General features: G+C 33.4%; 1 protein-coding gene across 8 annotated transcripts in view; it reads right to left on the reverse strand.

Annotated features, from left to right (window-relative positions):
* TTC21B (tetratricopeptide repeat domain 21B) overlaps positions 1 to 9,823 on the reverse strand; it is a 94,898-nt gene that overhangs the window by 64,353 nt on the left and 20,722 nt on the right. For all 8 annotated transcript variants that reach the window (XR_002725543.2, XM_023188134.2, XM_023188129.2 and 5 more), the window contains exons 7-12: positions 9,126 to 9,210; positions 7,920 to 8,018; positions 6,342 to 6,534; positions 5,811 to 5,908; positions 5,292 to 5,492; positions 957 to 1,086 (exon numbers count right to left, since the gene is read on the reverse strand). Coding sequence is in view for 7 of the 8 variants with exons in the window: in XM_023188134.2 (XP_023043902.1) it covers positions 957 to 1,086; positions 5,292 to 5,492; positions 5,811 to 5,908; positions 6,342 to 6,534; positions 7,920 to 8,018; positions 9,126 to 9,210 (806 nt within the window). In the remaining variant the exon portion in view is untranslated. The remainder of the gene's footprint in view (positions 1 to 956; positions 1,087 to 5,291; positions 5,493 to 5,810; positions 5,909 to 6,341; positions 6,535 to 7,919; positions 8,019 to 9,125; positions 9,211 to 9,823) is intronic.

The following is a 9,823-nucleotide window of genomic DNA, read 5'->3' on the forward strand; positions in this document are numbered from 1 at the left end:
CCTCGCTAATTTTTTTGCATTTTCAGTAGAGACGGGGTTTCACCATGTTAGCCAGATGGTCTCAATCTCCTGACCTCGTCCTCGTGATTTGCCCACCTCTGCCTCCCAAAGTGCTGGGATTACAGGTGTGAGCCACCGTGCCAGGGTCGGTCTTTTTTTTTTTTTTTCTTTTTTTGGAGACAGGGTCTCACTCCCCTCACCCACACTGAAGTGCAGTGGCGTGATCCTGGCTCACTGCAGCCTCAACCTCTCTGGGCTCAGGTGATCCTCCCACTTCAGCCTTCTGAGTAGCTGGGACTACAGGCACGTGCCACCAAGCCCAGCTAATTTTTGTATTTTTTTGTAGAGATGAGGTTTCACCATGTTGCCCAGGCTGGTCTTGAACTCCCAGGCTCAAGTAATCTGCTCACTTTGGCCTCCCAAAGTGCTGGGATTACAGGTGTGAGCCACTGTGCCCAGCCATGATGGTCTATTTCTATGTGTAAAGTCATGTATTTGTCTGTGTCTTAGAAAACTAAGGTTATAACTGAGTCATTTTTATTTTAAGCTATCCATAACTATTCACAGAAACTAAACAAGAATTACTTGGTACTTTTCATTAGGGCCTGAAATCTGGCAAATGTTGCATTTGGTTATATCAGTAAGAACACAACCATGGATTAATGACTGTAAAATCTTATTGCTAGTCTCTAGTAATTTCTGACAGACTTTTTTTAAAGTGGTACAACTGCATTTTCCCAGCAATTCACTTAAGCCACACAAGTTTATAGTAATTTTTAAAGGATTAAATAGTAAGTTATGCAATTCTATTTTGGATTAAAATTATTTATCTATGCATATACAAAATGTACATTTTATGTGACTATTCTCTATATATACAGAGTGCTTAATTTATTCACACTTGTTTTTATCAACATCAGAATAAAAAGGTTAAAAGTTTTTAAGGTATACTCTACCTGACAAATATTTCACTTTTGCTATTAGGAAGACAGTTTGCAGAAGACCTGGAACAGTTCTTACTACAGTCTCCAGGACTGAGACACAACGCCTGAGAAGTGGACAAAGAGGTTGCCCAGGACTTGCAGGCTAAACAAAACAAATCAGCAGATCATTTTATAAGTGTAAAATAATGTTTAGCTAAAAATAAACATATATTAATTTTAGTATAACTAACCAAACTATACATATTTTTCTAAACTTTCTTTGATTTCACTTATTTCATAATAATTTTACTATGACTTAACTAATACTAATTTATTTCCCTGGGATCTATGAACAGACAATACAAATAATGGCTCTTATTCAGCAAAATAATTATGAAACTACTATACAATTACTAAATGGATAACATATCAAGTGAGTATATCTGTTCAAAAGTTTTATCAGAGAAATATATCTGTTAAAGGAAAGATAACTGAGAGGTAGAGTTTCTTGCTAGAATTGACACAGTCAAGGCAGTTAAGTGTTCAAATTCTAGATCTGCCTTGTGATTTGCTCAATTCAATTACTCTCATTATCCCCTAGAGTACTGTGAAGCCAGTTTTTAAAGAATTCAGATTTCCCCCACTGGTAAACAGAAGGTAGAACACTCACTATGCTAAACTAAATGTCTCATACCTTTACATTCCCCACTTTTCAGCCCGGCATGTTTTAGACCCTCAAAGTTTTCCTTTCAATTAATAATGAGTATGATAATTAAAGTGATACGAGAACACTGCTTTATTCTTTTCACTGTTTCTTATTCTTATAATGGCTGTCTACCCAACCAACCTTTATCCAATGGTCATCCGATCACAAATTTAGTACTGTGATATCAGAATTTAAATATAAAATGTTCATCCCTCCTGCTTTGCCTTGCTACGGCTGTTTCTTTATATGACGCTGATCCTCTCCACCCCATGCCCCCTGACACATAAAGATCTTTAACTGGACTGTGCCTTCTTATGGAAAATCACTCCTATAATGAGCCATTATTACTAACAAGAAAGTGCTACAACTTACACACACACAATGTATCGCTCAAAAAGATAATCAGAATATGACTACTATTGCCTAGAATACTTCAATTTCTTTAAATTCTTCACATATAATCTATATAATAAAATTTAACACTCTATAATACCTATACAGTTCTACTGGTAGTTTCGTATTTAGTTTTGCTTCTTTTATAGGCCTAAGGGTTTTTATATGTCTTGAATGTAAGATTTTTATGCTTCTTTGCACAATAATAGATACACAGCAAATAGTTTAAAAACATGTATTTTTTTCAGCCTAAGTAAAAATAGTGAAAGTGTAAGTGATGGTGAGGTTCTGATAATGTTCTTTGTCACCTGCTAAGAATGAGTTATTGAGAACCATCATTTTACTGCAAACAATTTCAATGTGCAATCACAGAAAAAATAGTTACGCAGACAATCTTTAAGATATCATTTGTTCAACTAAAATTCTAAACAAAACTATGTCTATAAAAGGGTCAAAGAAGTAGGAACAGAGCTAAAGAGACAATTCTGCCTTTCTTCTATTTCCCTATGAAAACAGAATCATATATGCTGATTACTTTCTATCATGCTGGTAAAGGAAAACAGAATTTCCTGGTAAAGGAAAATAGGATGTCTAGTTGAACTAGAGACCCAACTACCACTTAATGCATTATTTCTTGTTCTATTACAGTTTATTCTCAGCACATTTGATAGAGAAATCCATTAAAACATTGGGTTAAAGTGTTGACTTGGATCATGCTGGAAGCCTTTTGGTGACTCCCCATTGTATCCCATTGTACTCAGAATTAAAGCCAAAGGAGTTATAAGAACTGCTATGGCCCTACCTGGGCTGGTCTCCTGTGGGATAACCTCATCTCTAACTACTCTCCTCCTCCTCACCCTGCCCCAGCCACATTTGTCTCCTCATGTCCCTTTGGGCTTCTGTACCAGCTGCTCCCATTGTCTGAAACACTCTACCATATTTTCACATGTTCTGTGATGGTTAATACTGTCAACTTGATTGTACTGAAGTCTTGATCCTGGGTGTGTCTGTGAGGATATTGCCAAAGGAGATTAACATTTGAGCCAATAGGCTGAGAAAGGCAGACCCACCCTTCATTTGGGTGGGCACTGTCTAATTAGCTGCCAGCATGGCCAGAATATAAAGCAGGGAGAAAAACATGAAAAGACTAGACAGGCTTAACCTCCAAGTCTACATCTTTCTCTCATGCTGGATGCTTCCTGCCCTTGAACATCGGACTCCAAGTTCTTCAGCTTTGGGACTTGGACTGGCTTCTTTGCTCCCCAGCTTACAGACAGCCTACTGTGGGACAATGTGATCGTGTGAGTTAATACTCCTTAATAAACTCCCATATGTATATAAGGAGTATATCTATAAACTCCCATATATATATACACACACATACTATTAGTTATATACACTATTCATTTTATATATATATATATATCCTATTAGTTATATATATATATATACACACACACACACACACACACCCTATTTTTAAGTCTTTGTTCAGATCTTACCCTCTTCATGAGGCCTATCCTGATCACTGTATCTAAAATCACCATCATCCCACCATGCTGTATTATTTTCTCTTGTCATTTTCTAAACATAGTATACAATTGACTTAGTTATATTATCTGCCTCCTCCTGTTGGAATACATGCCTCAGGGGAAAGGAATGTAGTTTGTTTTACATGGGTATTTCCCCAGCTCCAAGTAGAGTGCTAGGTACTCTGTAAACATTTGTAGAATGAATCCTGAATACTAGATTAATACTGAAAAAAACGTATTCCAACTTCTAAGCAAGTGAAATGGATTATGACTGGGGAGTCTAAGGTCAATCCCAGGTACAATTCTATGAGGGTTTAAGTTTAAAAAATAAATAGCAATGAAAGCCTAGAAAAGGACATGATAATCGAAAAGGCTATATGGGTTCCCTAAGGGAAGGTCATTTTCCTTATTTCCCATGTCAACACAGTTACCAAAGCTGTAGATCAGGGAGAATGCTAAGAAGTTTGCTTTCAGCAATGGAATGCTTGATAGTACCTGCCCTGATATCCCTGTGTTGAATGTGAGCTGAATACAGTAAAGTTAGGACGTCTGTATCTGCTTACTATCTGTAATAAGAGTGCTGACTAATAAATCCACATCAATTTGGAAAGAACTCTCTGGTAGTACAACATAGGGTTTTATCTTCAGGTCTACTCAAAACTGTTAATACTTGGAAGAGAACATTATAATAATAGTTATCTCAGAGCTAGATAAAGCAGATGACAGATGACAATAAAGATCCATTTAAAATAGGTGATAATCATGATCCACAAGGAATATAACACGGAATGGATATAATAACATGGAATAGATATGATAACATGGAATGAATCTGAATTCATTTCATGAGATGAATCTGAAAAGATAAAATTTCATAGAATAAATGTAGAGTCCTACATTTGAGTCCAAAGGTACAAGAGACCAAAAGTCTTTAATTAACTGTTAATTCAATAGAGGTAATTAATGTAACGTGATTTATAAAAAGAAAGTTGGATGGACTTCCAGAATAAGAGAAGAAAAGGTCTATTCTAGTTCTTGCAGGTCAACTCCACATCTGGAATAGTGAGCTTAATGAGAGGAACAGACAAAATAAAGAATATCATCAGATTCACAAACAGAATTCTCAAAACTATTTCACGTAAAAAATAAATGGCTGGAAACCTGGAGTTGTTTAGTGGAACATGAAAACTAATTGCCAATATCTGAAGGTCTGTTTAATGAATGAGGAATGATCCTTGCTCTAAGCAACTGGACTTGCTCTATGCCAATCCAGCGAGCAGAAGGAGGACCAGTAAATGGTCCTTTTTTTTTTTTTTTTTTTAACCAAAAGCAGAGTTTGACTTAACATAGGAAATACAGGCTAACAATCATAGTTATATGATTAAGAACTTCATTTCTAAGTGTGTCCAGATGTGGGATAGGCACTTGACAGTGATGTCACAGACTGGATGCAAATATAATGTAGGTGTCTGAATTAGATGACTTTTAACATTTCTTTAAACTGGAGATTTTAAGATTTTATGAAATACAAATGAATATCTGCAAACCAATACTTTCAGTAGTTGACAGCAGTCATTACTAAAAACAGTCTGATTAAAAGCGATTTCAACTAACATAGATACAAATACTACCATTTTAAGATGCCGATATAGTCTAATGCATCAAAGAAAACTTTTAAGTTCTTTCATAAAACATCATGTAAATGCATCCTTGAAAGTAAGTCCCACAATTACTTACCTGCATTGGACAGAAGCTCAGATATTCCATAACAATTTCTAACAAGAAATCAGGATTTAGCTTTTCAAAATATTGTATGCCAAGAGGCAAACCTTCAATTTGTGAAAAATGAGTGTCCAGGACATCATTTAACAAATTAATAACTTCTTCTTGTCGTTTATTTTTCTTCATGGCAAGAACTGCATGTAAATAGATCAATTCCTAGAAAATAAGTAGTTTTCATAAATTATTCCATTTAGCTATAAAGCCATTCATTTCTACTCAGATTTCAAATGCATACAATGTGCTACTGATACGCAATTATTTGTTCAAACTCAAGTATTAGCTTGAATAGACTTTTAGAATCATTCAGAAGAATAAAGTTTCATTTTGCATGGAGGTAAATTAATAAATGCAATTACATATTAAAATTAGTGTACACTAGTGCTTTCCAGCCATTACAAAACAATAAGACTGATTTATAATTTCATATTTTATGAACAGCTAGCATCGACCATCTGATAAAATAAAATACTGTACCGCAGATTTTCCAATGGACTGCTGAATTTCATTTAAAAATTCTAGCTGCTGATCTGCATCCTGTAATTGCCCTTCTATCAGCTGACATTGGATAAATCCTAAAATCAAACAGGAGAAAGACAGTCAAAGTCCACACCAGTTCAGGCATGCACTCTTCAAGCTAACATGACAACATTAATAAAACACGTTTTCCCCCATCACAATACTTTAACATTTTAGATTAAAAATAACAGAAAGAAAGAAAATGAAAAGAGTGAAAAAAAATAAAATGGGTAGCCTTGGACCTTATAAAATAATTTACTGAAGAATTCATAATATATAGGAACCACTTTATATAAATCTGTTCTCTCAAGATATTATTTGTGAATTAAAAATTTTATTTTTAAAGATATGACTTTTTCGAATCTGGGCAGTAGAGAACAATTTAAGTTTAGAAAACCACAAAATACTTGTGTTCTTCTCTAATGGCAAGTTAAAAGCAATTGCTACTTGTATCTGTATTATAAATATTTATGAAAACAGTTGTCATACCAACTAGGGCAGACACACTAGTCTCATCAAGTGTCATGGCGGTCTTATACCACTTCAGTGCCTCTTTAATTCTTCCTTGTAAAATCATTTGGTATCCAAGTTCTGTAGCAAATTCTGACTGCTGAGGGTTTAAACTAAAAGCTCTCTCAAGTAACGTTTGAATTTTTTGAAGAATGAGTTGACTACGTCCACACTAAAAAGAAAAAAAGATTATGTAAGATTTCAAAGTCAAACATTTCTACCAAGACTGAAGGATTATTTTTTCTAAATATATATATTATTTGTACTTCACAGCAGTGATGAAAAAGAAAAAAAAAATAATTAAGGAAAAATAAAACTTTCCTATTATCTACACAATGCATCAAGAGTTTATATTCAATCAGAACTTATATATCCTAATGAACATAATGCTTTAACAAAATAACTAGTATGAAAAGTACACTTCTAATGATGTCACTACACAAACATATTTTTTTGAACTCCTTTTCCAAGCTGTCTCATGACTGTCTTAGAGATTAAACAAGGAAACCATTATTTTATGGTTACGTGTGTATGTGTGTGTGTGCATGTGTGTATAATATACGTATGTTTTTTCTTATTGAATAAAAAACTAGGACTAGGATCTGTTTTCCCCCTAAACACTAGCTATGCCACCAGTGAGAATATTTTAAAAGATCATGCCTTAGAATCTTCTTGAAAAAACTTTCAAGAAATAGCAGTGTTGTTAGAATAAGTACATAACTTTTCAAGACAACAATCTTTAATAGTAAAATACTTATTCAAATGTTTGAGCCAACTTATATAATTTTTATAAGCTTAGTAAAAAAGTAATTGAAATAATGTGTCTAGGACTATGGTAAGCGAAAAAGGTAAATACCTCCTTAATTCAAACTTTCGTTACAGCAGGGAGTTTTCTTCCTCTAAAGTTTACACAATCTGGTATCTTTGTTTTTAAATAAGAAAATTCAGTATAGTCATGTCATTTAACAATTAATATCCTTTATTTTTTTCTTTCAACTTTATGCTTGCTAATTATTTTAACCTTCTTAGTTTAATGAACTTTTCAATATTGTCATTCCTTGTATTGATTTCGAGATTCTACTGTATTTTTCTATTTTATTCTTGATTACCTTCTTTTTACTGGGAGCTTATAATAAAAACATTTCTTTCCTATTGTTTTTAAAAAAATAAGCTACCAACCATTTCCTCCACCAAAATGGTCTTTTATACACTTTAAAAGTTTTTAAAAATAGTTTTAAAAAACAAAAGCTAAGAGCAATCCTGGTCATAAATCTATGCTCTGATGAAAATAAACCACCTTCTACTTCCTTTGCCTGGAAGGCACTTGGCTATGCTTAAAAGATCAATAAGTGGCAGTTCCTCCATGAAGCCTACATCAGGGGTTCTTATAGCTGGAAACCACATCTCCTCTAAACTGCCTTTCTTAGGAGTATGTCATATATTTAAATACATATTTGCACTCTAGGCCATATGCTCTTCCCTGCTTCCACCTTTTCCACTTATTTTATGTCCTCTACCATAGATAACAGAGCTCTGGTACATGGTAGGCACTCTCACAGTTCTGCTGAAGGCGAGTGTAATGTTATAGAAAAGTTGAGCATTCTGTGGTTCCATGGCATCCAATGCATTTCCCAAGTTTTCCAGCTTGGTGGAAGCCTAAAACAAAAGCAACTGGTATTAACTTTAAAATACACTAAGTAAAAACAACATAATACATGCACATATATGCTAAGAAAGCATAACCCGACTAGTATTTTAAAAGACCTTTGCTTTTATAAATTCCTCCTCCTCCAATGGATGATTATATGTTATAAAACATATTTAAGGTTCTAACAAGCTCAGTAATTATAAATGTGTTTTAGAATGTGTTTCTTTAATACTTATTATTGAATGGAAACCTTTGGATAGGCAAAGACACCCATAATATTTCATTAACTGTTCATGCCCAGCTCCCCCTCCAACAGTTAATTCATGACACAAATGAAATACAAATGATAATGTATTTACAAATTATATGAGATCAGCCCTTCAATTGCCTCTATAGACTGGTTTATAATCAAAATATTTTCTAGAATAGAAAAAATTATTACAGTACTTAGTACGAGTAATTTCAATGCCTGGAAAATTTACCCCTACTAAGATACTCCTAGTATTTACTGAAGTATCTATCAGGCACCATCACATTAACCAATCTAACCACACTAAACACAATGCAAATCTACTACATGTTATACTAATACTATTTCCTTCAGATTAGAGTTTGGCACTCCCTGATCTAATCTATAGTCAATGTGTTCACTACTACAGAAACAGATATACTTTATTATAAGGTACAATTGGATTTTATCCTAAGCCCATTTAATTTTTGCAAATTCAGTTAAATTGTAAATATACTATAAATTACATTTTGCATACATATTTTTTCATATCTAGTATCACTGGTTACATTAATCATATATATTACTACACAGGAGTTTCATACAGAAAGCCATATATACTATAATTAATGATTTAAGGGATTTTCAAGGGTAATGTTAATCGTATAATATTTTTGCTTTACTAATAGATTTCAGAAGCTGACTTCTTTGTTAAGGTATAGTCTAATAATCAACTAAAAACTACCATGACATATAGTCTAAAAGAGAACTTCAAGGCTTTAATGTATATGCACATGCACACACGTGTGTGTGCATATGTGGGTGTGTATGTGTAATGAAATATATTTTTTAATATAGGAAACTTAAATAATACAATGCCACTCACCTTCTCTATATCCCCCTCCCTACACACATAGTAGAGTGCCTGCATTCTCAGTGCTTCCACATTTTGGCTATCTTGGAGCAGCAACCTGCAGGAAAACAATTTAGTTAATGTCAAAATAAATTTATATATTTTCTTTAATTTGAGGGCATGAAAAGTTGGTTTGCTTGCCTCACTATTCCACTGATCAAAATAAGTAATTTTCATTAGTAAAATGATATCTGCTTTGTGAAACTTATCAACTTTATTATTTAAACAAATAAAAGTCTCTGGAATTTAATTTTTAATATGTTTTTAAGAGCTATGAATAGATTATACTAGTCTCATTAAATCTTGTGGCAATCCTAAATAAAGTATTAGCTAACTATATACAACAGCATAGTAAAAGAATAATTCACTTTAACCAGGCTGATTTATTACAGGAATTCCAGGAATGCAAAGCTGGGTCAAACATTACAATACCTACTAATGTTATTCACAACAACAGATTCCTATGTGATAAAAACAAATGAGAAAATATTACATTAAAAAATCCTATTACTAAATGGAACAAAAAGCAAAAAGAAAAAAAAAAACAAGCATAAACTTAAGAAACATGCAAAAGCTATAAAATTCCTATGAAACTGTACTCAGGGACATTTTTCAAAAGAATTGAACCAAAAAGGTAATGCCCTAGACTTCTCTTATCATGGATGATGTGG

The sequence above is a fragment of the Piliocolobus tephrosceles genome, chromosome 11, assembly GCF_002776525.5.
Source record: "Piliocolobus tephrosceles isolate RC106 chromosome 11, ASM277652v3, whole genome shotgun sequence".
In the NCBI taxonomy this organism is placed as follows: domain Eukaryota; kingdom Metazoa; phylum Chordata; class Mammalia; order Primates; family Cercopithecidae; genus Piliocolobus; species Piliocolobus tephrosceles.